The sequence below is a fragment of the Spermophilus citellus genome (assembly GCF_964194105.1).
Source record: "Spermophilus citellus genome assembly, chromosome: 8".
Taxonomy (NCBI): Eukaryota; Metazoa; Chordata; class Mammalia; order Rodentia; family Sciuridae; genus Spermophilus; species Spermophilus citellus.
This window is the reverse complement of record NC_138189.1, coordinates 54,867,309-54,894,794: the sequence shown is the minus strand read 5'-3', so window position 1 is coordinate 54,894,794 and position 27,486 is coordinate 54,867,309. Positions and strand designations below refer to the sequence as shown.

The following is a 27,486-nucleotide window of genomic DNA, read 5'->3' as shown; positions in this document are numbered from 1 at the left end:
TGTCTTGCCTGTTCTTAATTTGATGAACAGAGTTTAATTGGGCCATGTTATCACTAGGTAACTCAGTATTCCTTAAGGTATAGGTCTCCATGTGATTCTGTTGCCTTAGGTGTGTTGTTTGAGAATATTCTTTCCTGCTCTAAAAGAGCTTCATAAGCAGCTTCTGAGAGTAAGAAATGCCTCTACAGATTTCAAACATTTGTTTAAAATTGAACCAGGTGAATTTCATTTTTTTTCATAATATCAGTAAAAAGTCATCAAAGTTGTGTCCACATTTAAGGAGAGAAGAATATAACAATTGTATGACAGTGAAAATATTTATAATCTATAAGCACAGTATATTGTTATCTGCAGTTTAACTCTTTGGCACTTTAAAACTGCAGGATTTGAAAAGAATATTCTTTACTTATTAGATTCATATATTATGTATACAGTGCCATAATATAGCATTACTTATGAAAGCTGGATTAATAGTCTTTAAGATTTAATGCCATCTGTTATAACTATAGACAATCTTTAGAAAGAAGAATGATGCTCTTAAGATATTTGAGTGAAACTAGGAAATAATTTAGCAGAAGTGGTCAATGTAAAATAAAGTTCTGGAAAATAAATATATTGAGTGCTTAAGTCTCTGTGGTCCTTGATTTCTAGAAGTAATTTTAAAGGAAAAAAAAAAGTATATTGTAGTCCTTTCCCTGAAAAATAATGCATTTCTATTTGAGCCATTTTCTTTTCCCTATTTTTCCTTCTTCCTAATCTTTTACTTGATTCTCTCCTTCCTTCCTTCCTTCCTTCCTTCCTTCCTTCCTTCCTTCCTTTCATTATTTTTTATTTACATTAATATTGCTTGGTTAGAATCTTTCAAATACTCTCTGGCAGTGACCCATGAGCTGGGTGACAGACAGAGGCACTGCATTAGAGATGGAACTGGCTGTCAGACATTCAAAATTTCAAGAGATAGCAGCCACTCTTTTTTGTTCCCATTTATGAAAGTATTTCAGAATGAAAAGAAATGGAGGTGATCATTTTTCTGAGTATACTCATGTGCATGTTTATTAAGTTAAATCATCTGTGAACTTTGGTGCTTGTAATTTTATTGATATCACATTATTTGTTATGTGCCTGCAGACTGAACATTACTGACTTGCATTATTCAGGAAATTTCAGATATTCCCGTGTGCCATTGTAGGAAGAGGGAGATGTGGTAGGTCAAGGTGATCAGATCTGATTTATATGATCATTTTAAAAGTAAAATTATTTCCACCACAGTATTATATATAGCAAATATCTATTGAGCACAAATGTTACTCTGAATAATTTACATGCAGTATTTTGCTCATTCCTCACAACTATAAGAAATAGGTTTCATTGTCCTCATGGGTTTGCAAATGATGAGGCTATCCAGAAAGGCTGAGGCTACAATCCAGAAAGTAGAGAATCATTTGAGTTCAGGATCTAGACTGAAAAGAAACATTGGAAAAAATCCGTTTCTATACACAATTATTTTTTTAAAAAAGTAAATTTAAATTTAAGCTTTCAAAAGTTAAGTAAACACTAAGCAAGGAACTCCAATCAAACTGAAGCCCTGATGGTGGAACTGGGAAGCCCTTCCGGGAAACTGTCCTTGTCAGAGCTCTTCTTCCTATTCCTTTTTGCATAATCTAAGTCTACCCCCTTTTGTCTGGGCATTGTAAGTTCTAAAGAGAAGACCCACCTGACTGGGCTAGGTAGCACATGACAGCAATTCCAGCACTGAGGAGGCTGAGATGGAAGGATCACAATTTTGAGGCCAGCTTGGGCAATTTAGCAAGAACCTGTCTCAAAAAAAAAAAAAAAAAAAAAAGAAAGAAAGAAAAAGAAAAAGAAAATGTGGGGGGATACTTGGAATACATCTCAGTAGTAGACCACTCCTATGTTGAATCTCAGTTTTGCAAAAGAAAAACTCAAATTAGCTATAGAAGCTAGTACCAGGAAGTCAAGGTCCATTATGATAAGTAAAAAGAAGACAAGGCCTAGGTGACCAGGACTCCACTCCTTCCTGACCTGCTCCTCCTTCCCTTTCTATAAAAGCCCTTTATGCCTCAGGCATATTCCCACCCAGAGATGGAGTTTTGAGTTATTCCCTGAATCTTCTAAAGATACTGGCCCTTTATCTCAAGATGCTGCCTCTTGGTTCAGTATGGTGTGCCTTCCTGTGATCCTAGCTACTTGGGAGGCTGAGACAGGTGGATCACAGGTGTGAGGCCAGCCTGGTCAATTTTGCAAGACCCTGCCTCAAAATAACAAATAAAAAGGACTGGGGATGTAGCTCAGTGTTTGAGCACCCCTGGGTTCAATTCCCAGTACAGCCAAAATAAACAAAAATCCTAAATTCTTCCTTCCAACTCTCATCTCCTGAATATTGACATTCAAGCATTGGGTAGCCAGACTTTCATTTCAGTAACATTGGGAGGATAAAAGTTAAGGTGATGAAGCTTTGATTATGCCTGTTCTTAAACATCATGAAGGCTGGTTTCCAGGTTTTGTGGCCTCAGGGACCATCTCTAAAATTTGGGAGACAATGAAAACAAGAATCAGCATAGGTAATTCTTAGCCAGTGTGATGCTCAGGTAACGCAAGAAAACTTTTATCAGGCAAGAAAGTATCTTTGCAGGGATTTTTTTTTTTTTAAAAAGAAACTTTATACAAATGTTATTTGAAGAATTCTCAGTTTAAATAACATCACACACATTTTAAGAAACTTTTATCCTGATTTAATTTCATGCAGATAACTAAGCATTCACTAGAAACTGTTTAAAATACACAATCTTATTAAATGTGATTCTGAGAAAAGTGATTCTGTTTTATTACCTTTCATAGTCCTCTCTTTCAAAGTATATAGATGTTAGAATGAAAATGGCTACTTAATATAGAATACAAGGACAATACTGTAATTGGTATAATTTTTCTATGGCTTGTTCACTTGTGGCACTTTTACATTGATAATTCACAGACATTTTAAAAGTATTAGTTGTTTCCTGGAATCTTCAGTTATATTTAAGGTGTTCCATTCTCAAATAGCCACAATTGTGAAATGCGGTATTTTTATTGTTATGAGATATATCTCAACTATTTGATTTTAAAAGTAAAACACTGAAGAACATTGGACAGAACCAAAATAATAACATAATCATCTAATTTACCCCTTCTAGGCATGTGATTCTGAGGTCATTTAAAGTTCTCTTGACCTACTTCTTGCAAATGATAGTGTTCCATAAGTTGGACCTAAACTCTCTCCAAAACAATATCCCTGTAACTCACTTACTCATACCTTATTCAGAATAGCTATTAGTGAAACCATAGTGTTAACAAGCATAATAATTTTAAATTACTGTTTCATTTTGTCATGGGATCAAACATATTTGACACAAATTATTATTTTTCTACATATGGATATTTAAGTCTCTAAAATTACACATATGTCTTCAAAAGTGACTTATTTTTTATTTGAAATTATGAAACATTTTAGATATATAGTAAACCAGAGAATAAATAAGAGACATCTATGTTAATACCAATTAAATCCTTTAACATTCAAGTGTAATTTCAAATTTAAAACATATAAATTCACTATTAACCGATTATAGTACCTAAAGCTCTTTACTAAACTAGACAATTATTATATTGTCCCACAGAGAACACTTAAAAGTAGCTTATTCACTTTTTGAAATCTTACATTATTTTAGATTCCAAATAATTTAGGGGTAGTTACAATGCATTTGAAATTCTGATAGGTATTTTGATAAGCTTTTGTTAGTAATTCTAAATTAATAATTATATTTTACTCATATAGATATCAGTCATTCAATGGAAAAGACTTTTGATTCTGCCTTATATGATACAGTATTTTTTATTGGAAGTCCACCGAGGCTGACTCTTCAGAGGACACAAATTTAATTCTGAAAGTATACTTCTCTTTTTCCTTTTTCCTTTATCTGTCTTCTGGATCCTTTTGTTACCCAAAGGCCTAAAATTACACAATTTAAGAGTAGCCAAATTTAAATGGAAAGCCCAACGTTTGAGTTACATTCTTAATTTCTGTTTTTATCCTTTAAAATCACTGTGTTCTCATTTATCTTTTTAATGACAGCCTCTAATAATTTTAAAATGGAATTGTTATATACTTGTTCAGTTTGGGATTCACAAAGGATTGAATTTGATATCTCTATATACATGTCTAATTAGTTGTTATATTGCTAGATCACTGATTTAATGATCAAAGTTGATTTTTTTTTTTTTGTATCAGGAATTAAACCCAGAAGTGCTTAACCACTGAGCCACATACCCAGCCCTTTTGTATTTTATCTAGAGACAGGGTCTCACTGAGTTGCTTAGTGCCTTGCTTTTTGCTGTGGCTGGCTTTGAATTTGCGATTCTCCTGCCTCAGCCCCAAGAGCCTCTGGGATTACAGGCATGTGGCACCATGCCTGGCTGATCAATGTTTTTGAATTCCTAATTTTCAGGAAAATATACTAAACCTCTGACATGTCTATACCCTTGCTCTGAACCAAAGAGTTTGCAAAGTGGCTCTGCAGATATGATTGCCAATTTACAAAGTAATTCAACAAATTGGTGTTATTATCTCTCATTTATTCTTGAGCAAGTTTAAGCTGAAAATGTTGAGGTAATTCTCTAGTCTGATAGCTTGTAAAAGAATAGTTTTCAACCTAGGGGTACAGGGTACTGTACTTAAGAATCCTCCTAAGTTAATCTACTCCACACCTCTAAATTAAAAAGGCTGTGTCTCCTTTTTTTAAAAAAAAATGTGTATGAACATGTCAGATAGGAGAAAGTGAAAAATCTCTTGTAAGAAGTGAATAGGATACAATGATAATTTCTTTTAGAGCATAAAACTGTTTTCTATCAAATGTTTAGAAATTTACTCCATCATGGAGTCAATCTGAAATATCTTGAAATGTTTGAGCAAACATCCTTTAAGTGAAGGATGTTATTTTTATTTTTCTCCAAAAATATGAACTATGGGGAAGTGACAATAATGTTGGTTCAGCAATTAATAAAATAAAATGCTAGATTATAGCTCCAGTTGTACTACTTTGTCATCCACTTTCAGATATGGAACTCAACCTTTGACTTTGTTACCCACAAAATGAAGCAAATAATTTCTGCCATACAAGATTGTGAAAAAAAAAAACTAAATAAGATAATACATGTAAAGATGCCTTATAATGTAGACAACCAACATTTTTGTCACAATGGCTTATATAATAAAGGATTCTAAAATCTTTTTAAATCTAAATTTGGGAAATCTATATTAAAGATACATTTTACTACTAATAGTTATTATCTCAGAGTACACAGATACTAGGCTTATCTCCTCCTTGATTCTTTTTCTCAAAATAGGAGTAGATATCACTTTTATTATTGGAACAATCATATTATACACATAAGAATTTGAATTATATTGTTTTCCTTTTGACCTATAGATCAATTGACCTGTGAATGAGTATATTCATCACATTAACCATTGTTTTATTTGAAAAAAAAATCTACCTAAATATATATGGAAGGTTTCTTTTCATCTTAAAAGATCTGCAATAGAATGATTTCCCTAGTAAATATCACCATGTCTAAGAAGTTTGTCCAGCTGCTGATTTTAAATCTTACTTTGACTGAAATAGTTCTAAGTGGGAACGTGCTAATTTGGCCTACAGATTGTAGCCATTGGTTAAATATTAAGATTATAATAGAAGAGTTGATTCAAAGAAATCACAGTGTCACCATACTGGCTTCATCAGAAACTCTGCTCATCAACTCGAGTCCTGATTTTCCTGTGAAGTTTGAAGAGATACCTGTTTCTTACAAGACGAGAAATCTAGACTCCATAATTGAACATATGATAATGCTGTGGATAAACCACAGACCAACTCCTTTCACAATGTGGACTTTCTACAAAGAACTAGGAAAACTTCTAGATACTTTTTTCCAAATGAATATACAAATCTGTGATGGTGTATTAAACAACCCTTCATTAATGGCAAGACTTCAGAACGGTGGTTTTGATGTGTTGGTAGCAGACCCAGTTACAATCTGTGGTGACCTTGTTGCTCTCAAATTAGGAATCCCATTTATGTACACATTAAGGTTTTCTCCAGCCTCAACAGTGGAGAGAAACTGTGGGAAAATCCCTGCACCAGTGTCCTATGTTCCTGCAGCCTTGTCAGAGCTCACTGACCAGATGACCTTTGGTGAAAGGGTTAAAAATACATTATCATATTCTCTGCAAGACTATATATTTCAATCCTACTGGGGAGAATGGAATTCATACTACAGCAAAGTACTAGGTAAGTCTCTAAAATTATCTCTCATTAATGACTCCAGATCTTTCATTTTTATTGTCAACACAGCAAAAATTTTCCATCCTTGGATGCATAAGCAGAAGTAATTGGACTTATTATATCTCTAAAAAATTCCCTATTGTCTTTGGATAAATTCCAAAAATAAAATGAGATGGTGGTATTAAGTTGTATGCTATTCTCTCTCTCTCTCTCTCTCTCTCTCTCTCTCTCTCTCTCTCTCTCTCAAACCCCCCACCCTTGGATACTGGGGATTAAACCCAGGGCACTCCACTGAGCTACATCCTCACCCCTTCAAATTTTTATTTTTTATTTTTAGACAGGTTCTTCCTAAATTGCAAGGACTGGCCTTGACCTTGTAGTCCTCCTGCTTTGGCCTCTGAATAGCTAGGATTGCAGGCATGTGCCACTGTGCCTAATTGCTGATATCTCTTAATGGAAATAATGTTGTGTGTTTTAAGATAACAGTTTCACAGTGTATTAATAAAACTTCAAATATGTAAGTACATTTACTAGCAAAAACTATGACATTGCCCCAAAGTGGTCTGGAAAATATTTTGCGGTAATAAATAATTTACTTTCTCTTCTTTAGTCTTCAGTCTTTGTAGAAAAAAATTCAAAAAAAACCCTTAAAATTAGATATTAAAGAACCTGACTTAATACTCTACTCTGCCTCTCAGTATCCATCATTAGGGTTATTGGTTATATGGGCTAGTGAGCTCTCAAAATAATCTTTCTGTATCCTTTAGCAAGCCTCAGGTTTCCTTACTTCATAGATTCCTTATAAGAATCAAATAAAATAATGTCAATTGTTGAAATAGTTATGGGTGTTTTTTAATATCACTTTTCTTTCTCTCATGAGCTTTCTTTCCTTAATTTTTTTAAAACTTATTTTATTCTAAATGATTTTTACTCCATATCTGTCAGTATTACCCAGGAATATTAATTAGTAGCAGAGATTAACAGTTTAAGCTACCAGTTGTACTTTCTTATTAATATAATGTACACAATCATATCCTTTTCTGCGCCTTTTGCTCTCACTCCCTACCTCCCTCCATTCCTTTCTAATTTTCTTCCCTCTTTCTTTTGTGGAATTTTTTTTGAAAAAAAATATTTATTTAACCCCAATATATTATCTGTCAGTTTTCTAGGTATTAGAAACACAACAATGAGCAAAGTAAATAAAGTCTCCACCTCTATAGAGCTTACATTGTAACGAGAGGAGACAGTGTAAAATAAATACATAAAATGTAAAGGATGTCAGATATGTATACATGCTATATAATAAAAAAAAAGTAAAACAGAGTTCTGGAATATTCTTCAATCATCATCACTTAAAATTTTTAAGTTTTCCATAGAATTTGTCTAGAGAGAAGATATTGTACATATCACATATATAAAATAAAATGTGTTTAAAGTAATTAAAATTTGCTTATGATTTTGGAGGTATAGCAATTAGAATTTTGTAAGTAAAATTATATATTTTATATTCTTCAACTATATTTTGGGAGACTTTTAAATTTTATATACCACAAAAACACATTTTGATTTAAATTAAGATGTTATTCTCCTGATTATTTCTCAAGCTATCTGGAATGTATTCTGTAATACTTATCACTGCCTATGGTATATCACATACTGACTATTGGGGTACTAAGATAACAAAACACTTTATTTATAAGAAGATTACAAAATCAAGATGGTGAAGGGTCTTGGAAAGCCCCCGAGGTTCTGGGTTCTGGCTACTCTTGCTTACTGTCTAATGAGCAATTTAATTAACTTCTAGTTTAAGTGCTTTCTCATTAGCAAAATGGGGATAATAATTTTACTGTATTATTTAAGAAGTTAAATATGATATATGTGGAATACAGTGTCAATTATAATGAATTATGCTTATATTGAAATTTTTTTTTTTTTTTTTTTTTTTTTACCAAACGACTCAGGGGCTTTTAAATAACAAATTGTTAATTACACTACCATGGGGCTCTATACATAGAAAATTGTCAGTAAATACCTTCAAAATGTAAATGGCCTATAGTATGCAATAAATATTTTTTTTTCTCAAAGGAAGCGTAGACAAATTATATAATCTGTGAAAAAGCCTTTGTAAAAGAAAAAATTCCCAGCTTCTCATGTTTACAAGGATAATAATCTAATTTCAGAAATCCTACCTTTTAAGAAATTAAATATCTTATTTACATAAATCTCTTATGCTCCTCATCTTACAAAAATATTTGAATAACAATAACTGTCTTAAATACTTTATTTTAGTATACTGCCAAGAAGAACTAGTAAAATCTACTTTGTCTTATTTCGCAATTTCATTGTTAAAGTATTAGCAACATCCTGTAAGTAGACACTGATACTGAAAGAGTGCAGATACCTTATATTTTATATTATTGTGTTTGAACACAGGAGATTTAACTTGTCAAATTTCTGTGGAGTTTTCCTTACAATGGTTGTTTTTCAGTTTTGTGTGTGAAAAACAGACAAGGAAAATGATATGTTTAACTATGCTAAATAATAACTGCAAATGTTTTAAAGAGGAGAGATAAGTAGCAAGAACACAACTAACCACACTGATCCAGAAGCCTCTTTTCTGTATTAGGAGATCTTAAATCTTATGGATGAAATGATAAAATTAATCTCTGTTTTCAAATATTCTTCAAACAGCTAATGAAGAAGGAATATTAGGGAATGTAAAAATCATTGCTACTCATATCGAGAAGTAAATCTGTTACCCAAGTCCTAGGGGAGAGGCCCAATTGTGGGGATGCCAACAAATCAGGTCCAGCCACTTTTGTCAAAAACCGAGTGAAAAAAGTGATGGTGAAAAACAGGAAAGGAGTTGTAATCAGTGTAGCTTCACCAGGAAGATGAGGGTACACATGTTCTTAGCCCTGTCTTCCAAGGCACTGACAGGAGCTTCCAAGGTAATTATTATTTAGACAAGGTGAGCCAGAAATATGCATAATTAAGCAGCAGTCTTGGCCAAACTGGTAAGGTTGACCATTATCTCAGGATTGGTCAACTGGGGCCCTGTCAATAATAGGAAAGTTACTGTTACTTGGGGGTGGTTTCACCTCATCGTAATATGTATTTGATCTGAACTGTTGCTCCTGGGATCCAAGGTGATGCTGAGCAAAGAAGACAGGCAAAATTGAGTCAGATAGATCAAGCTTGTTATCCTGCTTTTAATGACCTAGTAGACCTTTGCAGACCCAGGGAAGAATCTAAATTTTTCTTACAAATCTATTAATAAATCTGCCTCAGTCCAAGTGTCTGGTGTGAAACCTTCAAATTGCACTGTCTGATCTCTTTAGAGATTTCTGAGAGGTCTTTGTACAGTACATAGATAGATTTCACTTGGATAGTATTTTTTTTTTAAAGAGAGAGAGAATTTTAATATTTATTTTTTAGTTTTCGGCGGACACAACATTTGTTTGTATGTGGTGCTGAGGATCGAACACGGGCCCACGCATGCCAGGCGAGCGCGCTAGCGCTTGAGCCACATCCCCGGCCCACTTGAATAGTATTTGAGGATGAGTTTTGCTAAGCTATAGAAAGGCTGAGTCCTGGATACCAAAGTGAAAGTGGTTAAAAAGATAAGGCAACTGGAAGGTCCCACTTTGCCAGTTCTTCCTGGCAGTATTAAGATAAAATATTTAAAATATTTTTAGTTTGTGATCTGCCAAGAATATCTGATCAATTTTTTTACTCAGTTATTTTTGCAGGTACTGCTCTTACATATTAGGCCTTTTTTCCAGTTTCCTTTTTTTTCTTATTTTTTATTGATACATATCAATAAAATTACCAAAATTATCTTTTTAAAAATAATTACCTTTATAAAATTACCTTTACCTTGACCAAAGGACTAAATTTTTAGTACTGTAATATACTGTTTGACATTCAGTAAAAGGGGCTTCTTTCTACTAGATGTCTTAACAAAAGAGAAAGTAAACATCATAATACAAAGCAAAATCTAGTGTATATTCTTTATTTCTATAGTATAAACATTTCTCATTGTTTTTCAAATGTATTCTCTATGAAAAAAAAAGGCAAACATATCCTTGCAACAAAACTATCATTGCTTATAATGTAACCACTGTTCTATGAAAAACGGCTGGAATTGTACAGAGACTGCCTTAAACCTATCAAAATAGCTACATGCACGTAAAGGGAATTAAGTATATTTCTGTTTCCTGTATTATTTGTAGATAACCTTCCAACAAAAAAATTTTGAAAAATGACTTTATCTCAGAGACGAAAATTAATAGTAACACCATTAGTGCTATAAATTTGGTCCTTAATTGCTGTGGTTTGGATATGACTTGAGTATGTCCTCCAAAATTTCATGTGCTGGAAAAATAGTTCCAGTGTGGCAGTGTTGAGTTGATAGATCACTTAATAAATGGGGACTAGTGAAAAGTTCTTCCACTAGTGGAAGGTTCTCAAGTGACTGGGGACATCGCATTATGTAATATAGTTCTGGAGGAACCAGGTTAGTTTCTGTGAGAGCAAGTCAATATAATAAGAACAAATCTAGTCCCTGTGCCCCTCTTGCTCTCTGCCTTGCCCTGTGATTGATCTTTCCTTTTTTCATGTGACTCTTCCATGATTCCATCCACCATTTGGTGATGTAGCCAAAAGGCCATCGTCAGAATCTTTGGGCATTAGACTTGATCTTGGGCTTTAGTCTCCCAAACTGTAAGCTAAGTAAATACATTTTCTTTAAATATTACTTGGCCTCAGGTATTTTGTAATAGCAATAGAAAATAGAATAAGACGTAACTTTTGTGAAGACTAGTTTTTACTTTTGTTATGATATCAAATCATCTTTTGTATTTTATTACTAAAGTAGCTATCTTGTCCTTTAAGTCACATTGACTTAACATCTTTAAATTTATTGCATGCTGTTTTTATATTTTCAGAGACTAGAATTTTGTTTATTCTGTTTGCATCTTGAAAATTAACCACTAGACATATTTATCACCTTTTCTGTCTTTTAGAAAATGAGCTAAAAAATGGAAGCTAAATTAGAAAATAGTTCTACAAATGAAAAGAATGATTATATTCATTATATATACTTAGGAATTTATAACCACTGAATCTTTTCTTTATAATAATATTGTTGAATTTTAGTTTATGTGAAAAATATAGCAACTACATTTTGAAAGCGATAAAGATACAGAAAATTCTTTTTTAAAAAACTGTATTGCATAACGTGTATTCTAGGTAAGATGGCCTAATTAATCTGAACTTGAACAGGAATGCTTATTTTTGTCCTCTTCGTCATTCATTAAGTTAAATGTTGGCACTATTTATCTTTACCAACAATTACCTATGGGGGAATTGTCTATTTTGATATTTGATTCACTGAGTCACTTGCTTACAATATGATTGTAATTCTATTTTATGTTACAGTAGTGCAACTTTAGTGAATGTAATATAAGTAGCCTTTTAAAAAATATTGTTCTACTTTTATTGTTCTGGAAACCTTGTGTTTGTGATTAAATCTATCTTCTGGATGGTCAGAAGCACATAGGTCTATGATATGAGGCCACAAAGGTAGGAGCTAGCCACCAGTAAAACTTGCCAGGGATGACCCCTAGGACAATCTCACTCACGGAGATGAGCAAGGCCAGCTTAGAAGTGCTCCATCTTGCCTAAATCAGAATCATGAGCTAAATAGAAAGTTGTTTTAAGACAGTAAGAATTTGGTTAGTTTGTGATGCAAGAATACTCTTTGATGACTTCTAGTCCTGATTGTTCCATACAGCAATCCTAGAACTCTGCTTTGTTTTCATCTTTATATAATCACTGTATTTTCTACATTTCTGTATCCAATGGTGTCCTATAAATATGTAACAATTGGTCCTCTGTGCTAAAAGAAAAAAAAAAGGCAGCATTTTCCAAATAGCAGTATAAATCCTTCCATGACTAATTGCAAGCTGCTGAGATATTTTGATTTACATATTTCAGTTTAATGGTACAACATTATATTTTTCTTCTCTATTGGTTTTTGTGGATCTTATAATCATGTAGATTTTTAAAATAGCATTTTTAATTCTGTTGTTTTGGAATCTGGTCTCTATTTTTTAGTATCAATGCCAGAATACATATGGGTCATTGTTACTACTTTTCATAATATGTTACCAAAATAGTATCATTAATTCCATTTTTGTGGATGATAAAATAAAAGTTGAGAGAAATGATGTAACTCTCTCATTAGCAATCATTTGTCAAAATGACAAACCATTTTGCAGAGTATGTGAATGGAAGTATATTTACATCCAAAGTCCACGTAACTGATCTCACTACAATCGCCAAGTGGCTCAGTAGTTTTATGATTAACTCAAGCCTGAGCTATCTGCTTTTTAAAAATAAATCAATATAAAGTAAAAATTAATTTAAAATTGAGACCGGTAAAACTGATTTTCCTTTTTAGAATAGAAAAGAATGTTATATTTTTGCAAAATGGAATACTAGAGAAAATTGTCAACAATTTTAAGAGAAAAAAAATACCTACAGTGGCAACTGTTGATAAATGCTCATTAAAACATTTAAAGTCACATTTAAATCTAAGAACTGTTTAAGTAAAATAACTTCAATGCTGTTTTTTAAAATTTTTATTTTACTCATATATTCAAGATCAAGGGAATAGTATTTTACACAGAAAATTCCTTTGTGATTGTGAAATAAGTTTTGTTTTAAGAACTATCCATAGTGTTGTATTTATCATTCTTACATTGTTTTGATTCTAAAATAAATATCATTACCTAAGATAATATTATATATTATCTGTTATATACTGTATATATTACATATGGATGTTCTACTTTTTTAATTTTATTTTTTAATTTAAATTTCTTTTTAGCCAATGTATAAAATATAAAAATTGTTCATATTTATGAGGTGTGCTGGGGTGACTTGATAAATGTATACATTGTGTAATGTTTAAATCAAGTTAAATATATCAAACTACTCAACATTTATCATTTCTTAGCAGGATGAGGGGCACATGCCTGTAACTCCAACAACTTGGGAGCCTGAAGGAGGATCACAATTTTGATTCTAGCTTCAGCAACTTAGTGAGACCCTGTCTCAAAATAAAAAGTAAAAAGGTCTCTGAATGCAGCTCAGTGGTATAGAGGCCCTGGGTCTGGATCCCAGTACCCCCAGCCCCCCACACTCTGCACACATAAATACTATCATTTATGGTGAAACTATTAAACTCCTTTCTTCTAACTCTTTGAAATATACAGTACATTTTCATTATCTATAGTTATCGTGCTATGCAAGGATACCACAACAGAATTCTTATTAAAATATTATGTATGTATGTTATGCACATAAGTGTGCATACACACACGTACACACATATACATATATACACACAAATTATTTATGTTTGGCATTTATATGTGTATATCCAATATTATATGTAATGACATGTTCTTTGGAAAACATCACATATATAGTGCATTTATATATATTATTGCTTAGAATTTTAAAATATGTGATTTATCTCACAGAACAACATATTGTTGTTATAGATATTTGCAGATAGTTTTCTATTCTGAGTTATCTGTTATTACTTTATTGCTTCATAGTTTCCGGATTTTAAATAATTCCATATTCTTTGGTTATAATCATTTACTCAATTTTATTAACTATTGCAAAACTGGTTATTCATTGTGTTTAAAGTATATTTGATTTAAAGTATATTACCAATACTGGCCAAACACTCAAGAAGATTGAACTCAGGGGAACTCCACCACGTAATCACATTCCAGTCCTATTTTGTATTTATTTAGAGACAGAATCTCACTGAGTTGTTTAGCACTGCCCTTTTGCTGAGGCTAGCTTTGAACTCTTGATCTTCCTGCCTCAGCCTCCTGAGTCACTGGAGTTCAGGTGTGCACCACTGTGCCCCACCCTCTTATATTAATTTTAATGTCAGCATACACACTGTATGGAAATTTTATTTTGATTTACATACAATTTATACTTTCCACATACCTGTTTTCCATTATTCAAATCCACTTATTACTACTACATTAAATTTTGCATCTGTAATTTTTAAAAAATCTATAATGTTATCAGAACAGTGTTATAAAGATTCATATATTTGTTTAGATGTGCTACTAGTTCATGGAGTTTCACTGGTATATGATGTGCACTCTGTCAAGTACCACATGACTCATTTATTTCTTCTTTCAATGGCATCTGAATTCTTTCCAAGTTTTACATTAATAGCTTGTTTCCCGGTATCATAATTATTTTCTATGTAATTAATTACCAATCTGTAATAGTTATTCTTTAGTTGAATGGTTAAGTTAGAGACAATATGGATGTTTAGCTTTAAAAAACAAGGCTGAGCCAGGCACAGTGGCACACACCTGTAATCCTAGCTACTCAGAAAGCTGAAGCAGGAGTGTTATACTGACCCTAAGATATTAATAATTATTTCATAGTAAATAGTACTTACTCATTTAATCTGCAATTTTATCTGTGATAAATCTTTGAAGCTAGGATAAGTTGTTGCTGCCACTGCTGCTTCTGCTTATTCCTCTTCCTCTTTTTTTTTTTCATTGAACCCAGGAGTGTGTCACATCCGAGTTATTTTAATTTTTTTTTCAGACAAGGTTTCACTAAATTGCTGAGGTTGGTTTGTCTCAACCTCCTGGGGTTACAGATGTGCATCACCATGCTCAGCCACATCATATTCTCTCTCTCTCTCTCTCTCTCTCTCTCTCTCTCTCTCTCTCTCTCTCTCTCTCCCCCTCCCTCCCTCCCTCCCTCCCTCTCTCTTCTTTTTAGTTATACATGACAGCAGAATATAATTTGACTTATTTATACAAACATGGAGTACATCTTATTCTAATTAGGATCCCAGTCTTGTCATTGTACATGATGTAGAGATTCACTATGGTGTATTCATATGTGTACCTAGGAAAGTTATGTCAGAACCATTTCTTTTCTTGCTTGTATTTTAATTGAATGAAAATCCATCTCAGGGTGGCTTGTGTTAACAAACCACAGGGAGGATATTGTTGTTCCAAACAATGCCAACTCAAAACAGGTAATTTTCCTTGCTACAAACCTGTGTGTACTGGAATTCACCTGTAAAAGTGAGGGTGTATCTTGGGAGTCCAGCATTAGTGACTGTATGTGGAGAGTAGGGAGCTTGCACAAGCCTTTAGGGTTTCACACTTTCTCACCCCTGAAGCACCCTGTTTACCCTTTGTAAGAATAGCTGAAGTTTCGGTAAAAGCTTGTGCTTCAGAATTCCTGTTTTTACTCGTTTTTGAGAGTCTGCTGATTTTAAACTTGTCAAATCAAAATAAATTTTATAAGATCAATTCTATATTTTATCCAATCTTTTAAATGTTTCAGTTTGCTATAAGATAAAATATTTGCATTCCTTTAAATTTCTTTTAGATTAACCAGAGCTAGATCTTAAGTTTTCTCAGATAATAAAATAATTTAGAGATATTTATCAAATAATATGTAAAATTGAATGTAATATTTGTATGTTATATACTATTTCTTCTTTGACTTTTTTAAAGTATTTAATAGCACAACAATAACTTTGTCATAGTGTGTAGATAAATTTATTTTCCCCCTCCTAATTGTATCTCTATTATCTTTTACAAAAAGAACTCTTACCTTCTCAGATTATAATGTTACCTCTATTTTCTTAGAGTACTTTTATGACCCAATTCTTTGGCGATATTTCTGATTTTTTTTCCTGGAATGTGTTTTATCAGCTACCATCAGAAATTCTACAAATTCTAGTCATATAATGCAATAAAATTCCCTAATCTTTGGTGCTAGCTTTACTATTGTATCTTATAAATAAATCTATTCTGGGTCTTCACTTTAGCAAAATAACAAAACTTAAGATATTGAAATTTCAATAATTTGCCTCTTTCACCAAATATTATAACTGAATTTAACCCTTGATACAATTAGTATCATGCTTCATAGAATGCACTTACATCAGTATTTTTTCTTCAAAATTATACTTTCAACCCATTCTTAAGGGCTTAACTAAAGCATTATTTCATTATTGCCTTCTTTCAGCTGAACAACTTCCTCCAAGGATTTTTCTCTCCTACCTTCTAAGATTCACCTCTGTTATGTTTGTAGAGTTAGTGTTGTTAAAAGTGACTCAATTGCTGAAATAAAATGTGAACTCATATTTAATTGGAACTATATTGTGCTGGTCTCTTTGTGTCCTGTCATTGTATAAAACTGACAATATCAAGTGCTAAACATTGTTAAATGTATGATATTATGAAAAAGGGAGAAATTGAAGTTACATTAAAATATGGATGGCTAACTGGATATAAAAACCTGTATTTCTAATTTTCACCTCTCTCTTGATATTCAAGTATTTATAAGTCAAATATATGTATATCCATTGACATGTCTAATCACTAACTCATACATGGCAGGTCAACAATTTTTGCCCTAGCCATTCCTACCTTTGTATTTCATGTCTTTTTGAGTCATTGTTCTCTGTTCCTCAACTATAAAAATGAGCCTTTCCTTTCCTTTTTACATAAATGTTGATCCCCTCTCACTTCTCATCAGTCCTAAGAACTCTCATTCTAAACTTTCCATCCAAAAACCAAGATTAAAGTTAAAAACTGAAACCAGAGAATAGCATTAAATCTCACCAAAGACTCTTAAAAATTCCTTTTCCACACTTTTTCTATGTCACCCTGCACCACATACAGACTAGACTAAAATGACCACAATTTCTGCATTATCATTCTTTATCTTGAATTCTTCCTTTCCTCTTGAGTAAGTATCTTCTGCCCATTTTGCTTCTAGGCACAGATGCTATGCCTGTTCCAGTTTCAGAAGGTTTTCTGATTCCTTTCACATAAAAGTGAGGCATCTTTCTCTGGAGTTCTAAAACAGTATAATAGTTTTTTGATAATTGGTATTTACCTCCTTTCATTATATAATATGTCTTTTACATACTAGAATGTAATCAATTTTAAGGCAAGACCTGTATCTTTATATTTCTCCATATTATCACTTATCAGTTTCCATAAGATCACCATACTATTTACTGAACTTCCTTAAATGCATTCTTCTATTATACTTTGAATTATTAATCTGAAGTATCAAATTTTTGCCTATTTTAACATATTTAATACAGAATTATTAGAATACTGGAATAAATTCTACACAAATGTTTAAAAGGTTCTTATCATTCAGCAAATGTCAGATAGGTGCTGCACCCAGGCAATAGGATGGGCAAAGTTCTGTTCACATGTGTCCTTTCCTACTTTTAGAAGTTAATATTTGACTTGTTTCTTACCACAATTTTTACTTAACCCAGTGAGCACTCCACCACTAAAGAATAGTGCAGAGGAGACATGGTCATGATGTTTGAGAAATGGGTTTCGACAATTCTTTTCTTGCAGTTCTGCTGGGCCGGCTATGGATTCTGTGGGAAGGTCCTAGTGTGGCCCTGTGATATGAGCCATTGGCTCAACCAAAAGATCATTCTTGAGGAACTCCTGCAGAGAGGACATGAAGTGACAGTTTTGACTTCTTCACAGAATCTCTTGGTTGACTATGAAAACTCTTCTGGATTGAATTTCGAGGTGATCTTTGTGTCACAGGACAGAGAAAGTGCAGAGAAAAATCTAGAGAAGTTCTTACATTTGGCTGTGAACATCATACCATCATTGTCACTCTGGCAATCAGCAAAATTATTTCAAAACTTCTTTCTTCAAGCAACTGAATATTTTGAAGACCTCTGTCGGAAAGCAGTTTACAATCAGTCCCTCATGGAGAAGCTCCGGGAAACCAAGTATGATGTCATGTTTATAGACCCTGTGATTCCCTGTGGGGAGTTGGTGGCTGAGTTGCTTGGGATCCCTTTTGTGCACACGATAAGGCTCTCCATGGGCAACACTGTGGAGAAATACTGTGGGCATCTTCCAGTTCCACCTTCCTATGTGCCTGCTGCCATGGGAGGACTAATAGACAGAATGACCTTTTTGGAAAGGGTGAAAAATATGATGTTTATATTCTTCTTTGACTTTGTGCTCCAGCAATATGACTTTAAATTTTGGAATCAATTTTACAGTGAAGCATTAGGTAAGAGACTCTGCTTCTCATGGTATACTTGTATCCAAAGACCTTTAGGAAGCCAAAGAAAAGCCCAGAAAAATGTAAGAAATACATTTTTCAAATCACTGATTTCTACATAAAACTCTGTAAGTTTGGTTTGTTAAACAAGATAGGTAAGGAAGACAAGAAGACAATTTTTTTTTCTTTTTCTCGTCTTTTTTTATCTTTTCTTTTTGCCAGGGTTATTCCTTTTCTCTTCTTCCTTCTTCTTCTCCTCCTCCTCCTTCTTCTTCTTCTTTTGTTTTTTCTCTTGGGACTGAACCTAGGGGTACCTTATTACTGAGATATATCCCCTTTCCTTTTTATTTCATTTTAATTTTTTTCTCAGGGTCTTGCTAAATTATGGAGGGTGTCCTTGAACTTGTGATCCCCCTGCCTCTGCAGGAATTAAAGATGGGTGTGACCACCCTGGCTGGTTACTCCTTCTTTATAATTGTTAGACTGTTTTGTAAAACACCTTGAAATTTAATAGATTGTTATAAAAAAATGTTAGTCCAAAGGAAGAAGACTTTTTTTTTTGGTCAGATATAAGATAATAAATACTTCCAGGACATTAAACTTCTTTTTACTATGACATTTGACTTTTTATTGGTTAAGGAGGGGGAAAAAAGAAAAAAAATTGCAGTGTTTGTTATAATAAGAAAATCTTTCATTATGCCAGTAATAAACTGAAATGTGAGCTATTGGTGGAATGGAATCAAATTCATTATAAAATTGACTTTATCTGAATTTTGCTTCATAAATTTTTAAGAATAACTTCATATTACTCTCAAATTTATACCATTCTCCTCTTGGAGAGCATAGAGCATACCTACCATTTCCATGTATCTCATAAAGTAGGTAGAAACACTCCAGCTTCCACATATGACAGAAAACAATACTTTTCTCTCTGAATCTGACTTATTTCACTCAGAATTATGGTTGGTAGTTCCACCGGTTTTCCAGCAAATAACATAGTAAATGTTCATCTGATGATGGACACCTAAGCTAATCCCATAATTTGACTATTGTGAATTATGCTGCAATAAATATGAGAATTCATGTATCACTGTAGTATGCTGATTCTAATTCTTCTGAATAATTAAGGAGTATTATAGCTGGATCATATGATGTTTTTATTTTAAACTTTTTGAGGAACATTCACACTGATTTCTGTGGTAGCTATTCCAATTTATATCCTCACAAACAGTGCATAAGAATTTATTTTCCCGGCATCCTCATCAGCATTCATTGTTATTTGTATTCTTGATGACTGCCATTCTGATGAAATCTCAGTGTAGTTTTGATTTGCATTTCCCTGATGGCCAAAGATGTTGAATAGTTTTTCATTTAATTGTTGCCCACCAATTTATTGATTGAGTTTTTTTTTTTTTTTGTTTGGGTTTTTTTTTTTTTTTAGTTTTTGTTTTTAATTCTTTGCATATTCTGGTTGCTGATGGTCTGTTGAAGAAGTAGCTGGTAAATATGTTCTATCATTCTGTCAGTTTTCTCTTCACTCTGTTCATTGTTTCTCTTATTGTGCAGAGGATTTTTAATTTGATGTCATCCCATTTATTGACTCTTGCTCTTATTTCCTAAGCCATAGAGAAATCTTTAGGTTGAAATGTTTTTCCCAAACAGTTTTAAAGCTTTTGCTCTTATATTTAGATCTTCAATACATTGTGAGTTCTCCTTTGTACATGGTGAGAGAGAGGGATGTAGTATCATTCTTCTATATGTGGATATTCAGTTCTCCCAGCCCAATAAGCTTTTTTTTCTCCAATATGTATTTTTGCCAGCTTTGTCAAGGATCACATGACTGTATCTGTATGAGTTTGTCTTTGTGTCTTCTATTCTGTTCTGTTGGTCTATGCTGTTTGTTTTTATGCCAGTACCATGTTATTTTGGGTACCATGACTCTGTAGTGTATTTTCAAATAGGGTCTTGTGATGCCTCATGTATTGCTCTTTTTGCCTAAGATTGCTTGGGATATTCTGGGTCTTTTGTTCTTTCACATAAATTTAGGATGATTGTTTCTAGTTCTGTGAAGAATATCCTTGGTATTTAGATGAAAACTTCATTGAATCTGCTAATTGCTATTAGCAATTTGGCCATTTCAATGCTATTAATTCTGCCTGTTCATGAATATTCCAAGTCTTGCCATCTTCTAAAGTCATCTTGAATTTATTTTTCAGTGTTCTGTAATTTTCTTTATAGAGGTCATAACTTTCTTGGTTAGTTTATTCCAAGATATGTAATTTTAAAGCTCTTGTGAATGGGATTTCTTTCCTGATTTCTTTATGAGCAGATTCATTATTGATTTTTGTATGTTGTTACTATTATGAATTTGTTTAATAGCTCTAGAAGTTTTCTGGTGGAACCTGTAGGGTCACCTATGTATAAGAGAATTATATTATCTGCAAATATGGATAATTTGACTTATGTTATTCTTTTTGTGTTACTTATTTATTTATGTTGCCTAATCCCTGTGGCTAAAATTTCAAGGAATAGATTGAATATGAGTGGTAAAAGTGAACATCCTTTTCTTTTCCTGATTTTAAGGAAAATACTTTCCATTTTTTCCCATTCAGTATGATATCAGTTTCTGGTTTTTCATGCACAGCCTTTATTATTTCAAGGTAAATTCCCTCTATCCCTAGTTTTCTCAGTTTTTATCATGAAGGTTTGTTAAATTTTGTTGAGTACTTTTCTGCATTTTGAAATGAGCATGTGGTTTTTGTCCTTTGTTCTTTTTATGTTGTGTATTACATTTATCAGTTTGTGCATATTACACTGATTTTCTAACAGACATATTGTTTCATAGAACTAATGCTAAAGTTGCCCCATTTATAAATTCTTAGCTTTTAGACAAGGTTTTAAACTAAATTTATACTGCAATAGTTTCCGAGTAAGTAATTTAACATCTAGTATATTGGAAATAAGATACATGAGCCCATGATCTTGGCTTTAATTCTACCTTCAGAGACAAATGGAAGAGATAGAACCATAAATATATCACTGTAAAATTTTGGTATACAGGGTTATGAATGAAGCCTTCTGGGAACACATATATTTAAGGTAAGCAGAAACAGAAATGTTATCTTAGCAGACTAAAATGAGGGGAATTCTTCATCAAGCAGAGTATGTACTGAAAATGTCACACATCTTTGTGTTTGGGGACTCTCTTGCGATAGCAAAGTTTTAGTAAAATGTTAGCAAATAATTGCTCTGATGAAAAGAAGGAATTGTCTTCATTTTCTCCATTCATATGGCTTAAAGAGACTGAATATCTATCCCTATCTTTTCAACCTGGTCTCTCATGATATAGTGTGTGTTAAACACTCTTTGATTATTGCTTCTGATTTCCTAATTTTCAACTTTTTTCTGACTTACTAATAGTTATCTCTTTTTCTCCTAACTAATCTTATATTTTTAATAAGACTGTTAAAACATGATATTCTTTATGAAGAGGTTCATTTAAAATCTGTAGTCCATAGGTATGAATGATACTAGATTATATTAATGTCAAAACAGTAAACAATTTAAAATAAAATAGTAGGCATTCTTGTTTCTAAATATATCTGGTTATAGGCTCAGATTTTGTAATGGGCACAAGTTGTACACTGACCTTGTTGTGTCAAGTTTTTACACATTGTTTTCCATTTTACTTGGGTTCCATTAAACAATAAATATTTTCCACTTCAGTATCCACTGTAAGCAATTAAGTTTTCTACATCCACCACTCTACAGACAATGATCGGCCTAACTTTGCATATTTAGTAAGGATTAAACTATTCTATTATATAAAGAAAACCACCCTTTAGTGACAGAAAGTACTCATAAAAACTGGGAAACTTTCTTTTTGTTTGAACATTGAGTTGAAGAAAAGTGATTTACTTTTTCCTCTTCAAATTGCCTGATTTCCTAATTTTCTATGTGGACTTCCTGCTTATATGTGGACATACTCTCTGGACTGCAGCCACTAACAAACAGGATTTAGATCAATGTTCAGAATGATCCTAAGATCAATATAATGCTTGCCTTGAAAACTTTAGTAAGTTAGTTCTTTTTTTTTTTTCTTTTTTTAAAATTGATTTAAAAACCAATAAATGACAATGGAATGAATGCATTACAATTCTTATTACATGTATGCAGCACAATTTTTCATATCTCTGGTTGTATATAAAGTATGTTGACACTAATTCGTGTCTTCATACATGTACTTTGGATGATGATGTCTATCATATTCCACCATCCTTGCTCATCCCCTACCCCCTCACTTCCCCTTCCACCCCTGTGCCCTATCTAGAATTCATCAATTCCTCCCATGTTCTCCTCCCTATCCCACTGTGAGTCAGCCTCCTTCTATCAGAGAAAAGATTCGGCATTTGTTTTTTGGGGATTGGCTAACTTCACTTAGAATTATCTTCTCCATCCATTTACCTGTAAATGCCATGATTTTCTTCTCTTTTATTGCTGAATAATATTCCATATATATTGTGTATATATATACATATATATATATATATATATATATATATATATATATATATATATATCACATTTTTTTATCCATTCATCCATTGAAGTGCATCTAGGTTGGCTCCACAGTTTAGCTATTGTGAATTGTGCTGCTATAAACATTGATGTGGCTGTGTCTCTGTAGTATGATGTTTTTAAGGCTTTGGGGTATAAACCAAGGAGAGGGATAGCTGGGTCAAATGGTGGTTCCATTCTCAGTATTCCAAGGAATCTCCATATTGCTTTCCATATTGGCTGCACCAATTTGCACTCCCACCAGAAATGTATGAATGTACCTTTTTCCCCCACATCCTCCTTAACACTTATTGTTGTTTGTTTTCATAATAGCTGCCATTCTGACTAGAGGGAGATGATATCTTAGTTTTGGTTTGCATATCTCAAATTGCTAAAGATTATGAACATTTTTTCATATATTTGTAGATTGATTGTATATCCACTTTTGAGAAGTGTCTACTCAGGTCCTTGGCACATTTGTTGATTGGTTATTTGTTTTTTAGGTGCTTAGCTTTTTGAGTTCTTTATATACCCTAGAGATTAGTGCTCTATCTGATGTGTGAGGGGTAGAAATTTGCGCCCAGGATGTAGGCTCCCTGTTAACCTCACAGATTGTTTCTTTTGTTGAGAAGAAACTTTTTAGCTTGATTCCATACCATTTATTGATTCTTGGTTTTAATTCTTGTGCTATAGGAATCTTATTAAGGAAGTTGGAGACTAATCCCAGATGATGAAGATTAGGGCCTACTTTGTCTTCTATTAACAGAGAGTCTCTGGTTTAATTCCTAGGTCCTTGATCCACTTTGAGTTGAGTTTTGTGCATGGTGAGAGAGACGGGTTTAATTTCACTTTGTTGCATATAGATTTCCAGCTTTCCCAGCACCATTTGTTGAAGATGCTATATTTTCTCCAATGCATGTTTTTGGCAACTTTGTCTAATATAAGATAATTGTAGTTTGTAGTTTTGTGGGTTAGTCTCTGTGTCCTCTATTCTGTACCATTGGTCTACCAGTCTATTTTGGTGTCAATATGATGCTGTCTTTGTTACTATTGCTCTGTAGTATAGTTTGAGGTCTAGTATAGTGATGCCACCTGCTTCACTCTTCCTGCTAAGGATTACTTTACCTATTCTGGGTCTCTTATTTTTTCATGTGAATTTCATGATTCCTTTTTCTATTTCTATGAGGAATGCCATTGGAATTTTGATCAGAAAAGCCCAGGACTGGATGGATACACAGCTTAGTTAGCTTTTCTGTTTGCTAATTTATTTTTTTGGAATTGATAAATTCCCTTGTAAGTAACTGTGGATACCAATTTAATGATTAATCCAAACAATGGGTATTATTGTTTTTTCAGTAGCTAGAAAGGAAGATGTAAGAAAGTTAAGTACAAAGAAAGTTTGAAGTTTGGTACCATGGCAGGCATTGATGGGAAGGCATAGGTTCAAGAATGATCAATGTCAGCCTCAGCAGGTTAGCAAGGCTCCAAGTAACTTAGCAAGAGCTTACCTCCAATAAAAAGATCTGGAGATATAGCTCAGTGGTTAAGTGCCTCTGGGCTCCATCTGTGGTAAAAAAGATATAAACCTTTGAGGTTTTTGTTGTCGTTGCTTTTTTATTTCACTTTATCATAGGTGTTAAGTCTCCCTATTTTATTCAATTAAATTCAGTTCTTCTAGTGACTCAGGTGAAAACATAACTAGGATCATTATACATCCAACTCTCTTTTTTTACAGTACATAAATAATCTGAATGGAGATCCTGTCAATTCTGTTCTCAAAGTATTTGTAGGATATGACAGCATCATATCATCTATTGTCAATATTCTAGTTTGTGCTACTATGATGTGTTGCCTACCATGAAACAATGGACTCTACAGTATGAGCTGCAGTAAAAATATACAACAAAACATCGTAAATGCACAGAAATTATTTCTCCCTCATGTAACTATTTACCTGAAGAAAATAAGTTCTACTCACAAAGTCATCCAGGAATCAAGAACTAATTATCTTAGTTCTTACAATAGTTTGTGATGCTGTTTTTGCCCGAATAATTGGACAAGGTTATTTGTACACTGGCCTGAAAGAAAATGAAGGTAAAATGGAGAATATACTTTTAATTTTTTTAAAAAAAGTGACCCAGAAATGTGCATATACATTTTCTCGCATTCCATTGGAAATAAAAACACCTAGATAGCCTAGAAATCATCTGTACACGTCAGTCTAGCTAACATGTCACCTCAGAGATTGGTAAATGCCACCCACTAAATTTTTCTCTTGTCCACATAAATTACAGACAGGCATGTAGCAATTAATTCAAGTTACTAACAGGAGTTCTTCAAATTAAAAGCCATTTCATTAGACTTAGTTTTAAAATAATGGATGCAATCAATAACAATATTCACTTGACAGCTCATATTTTATAATTTATTAATTATATATCACATAATTGCCCAATGTTTATAACTATTTATATAAATAATATAATTACAATAAAAGAATTTATGGTAAATTTTAATTCAGTATTTTTATTTCACAATTCTTCAGTATAACTTTTAAAATTTCTTATGAAATTATTTGCCAATTTTGTATGCATTTGTTCAAATTTATTTTCATTTTTCTTTGACTCTATGTATATAATTGTGATCACTGCTTTAAAAATACAATTTTACTGAAGAAGCTTTGTCTTCCTAAAAATTTGTTCTAGAACTTATGAACGTAAACTTCACCTAGGGAATTCATAATGAAGGCAGCATGTGGCACATATGAAATAAAGCATCTATTACTTGAAGTGTAGGGATCAAACCCAGGCCCTTGTACAGCTAGGCTTTACCACTGAGCTACATCCTCAGCCCAAAATAAAGGCACTTCTATGACACAAACATTTTGATGTAGAAGATGTGGAGAGAAGTTTTCATCCAATCTCTGAAAATTTCAAGTTGAGTTTCATTGGGCAATCTTTCTTCATTATCAAATTAAGACATTGGTTACATGAACTCACACATATCTTCAAATACTACTAAGTAATGACTATTCAAAGAGGCTTTCTATCCCAGGAGTATATACTTACCAATTATGATTAGAATTATTAGCAAGAAAGTATTCTTTATTTATTTATTTATTTTTATTGATTGTTCAAAACATTACAGAGCTTATGATATATCATCTTTCATACATTAGACTCAATTGGGTTTTGAACTCCCATTTTTACCCCAAATACAGATTGCAGAATCACATCTGTTACATACTCACATTATTATATAATGGCATATTAGTGACTGTTGTATTCTGCTACCTTTCCTATCCCCTACTATCCCCCCTCCCCTCCCCTCCCCTCCCATCTTCCGTCTCTACCTCCTCTGCTGTTGGTGAATTCTCTCCCCTTTTTCCCCCTCCCCCTTGCCCCTCATAACCTCTTATAATTTTGTGTATCATTGAAGGTCTCCTACCATTTCCATATGCTTTCCCTTCTCTCTCTCTTTCTCTCCCCCCATTCGTCTTTGTTTACTGTTAGTCTTTTCCTCATGCTCTTCCTTCCTGTTCTGTTCTTAGTTGCTCTCTTTATATCAAAGAAGACATTTGGCATTTGTTTTTTAGGGCTTGGCTAGCTTCACTTAGCATAATCTGCTCTAATGCTATCCATTTCCCTGCAAATTCTATGATTTTGTCATTTCTTAGTGCTGCATAATACTCCATTGTGTATAGATGTCACATTTTTTTTTATCCATTCATCTATTGAAGGGCATCTAGGTTGGTTCCACAGTCTAGCTATTGTGAATTGTGCCGCTATAATCATTGATGTGGCCGTATCCCTATAGTGCTCTCTTTTAAGGTCCTCAGGGAATAGTCCGAGAAGGGCAATAGCTGGGTCAAATGGTGGATCCATTCCCAGCTTTCCCAGGAATCTCCATACTGCTTTTATTTGAGGTTTTCTTTTCTCCGTTGCAAAACACATTTTCTTGTATGTAGAAAAGGTTGACTTTATTGACAAATACTCATTCTTTTCTACAAAACTCCTAAAGTTAATACTTAGAATCTGGCCCTTTCAAAAAACATCATTTAAAGTTAACACTAGAATAAGTATATGATATTAATACTATCTATATATGTATTGCACATATAAGGGGGGTACTGAGTGTGAATTAATCAGGAACTGTTTATTAAAAACATAATGATAAATAAATTTAAGTGATAAGATTTGATTCAGAAAAATGTTGGATTGAAATAGGTATGGGTTCTTCAATAATATGTTTGAAAGAGACTATACAAGCTGTAAGACAGTCCTGTTCCTGAATAAAAACTGGTAAGTTTTTGAGAGGTGACTTGAATGAGGCTTATGTGATGGAGTTAATCTATCTTCTGCACTAAAGTAAAGAGAAAGAACAAGTACTAAATCTCTCAATATTTGCAGTTAAATTTTTGCTTCCTTCACTGTTATGAATCTATACTTACATATTA

At 33.0% G+C, this 27,486-nt stretch overlaps 1 protein-coding gene across 7 annotated transcripts in view; it reads left to right on the top strand.

The window, feature by feature from the left end:
* Nucleotides 1–27,486, top strand: part of LOC308654094 (UDP-glucuronosyltransferase 2A1) — a gene marked incomplete at both ends in the record, with an annotated part of 49,748 nt that overhangs the window by 6,655 nt on the left and 15,607 nt on the right. For 2 of the 7 annotated variants that reach the window (XM_081303060.1, XM_081303059.1), the window contains one exon: nucleotides 5,712–6,341. The exons of 2 other annotated variants lie outside the window; for them this stretch is intronic. In XM_081303060.1, the coding sequence (XP_081159186.1) occupies nucleotides 5,712–6,341 (630 nt within the window). Of the gene's footprint in view, nucleotides 1–5,711; nucleotides 6,342–17,752; nucleotides 18,483–27,486 lie in introns of those variants that run through there. 3 more of the 7 variants (XM_081303063.1, XM_081303064.1, XM_081303061.1) reach the window with 3 other exon arrangements.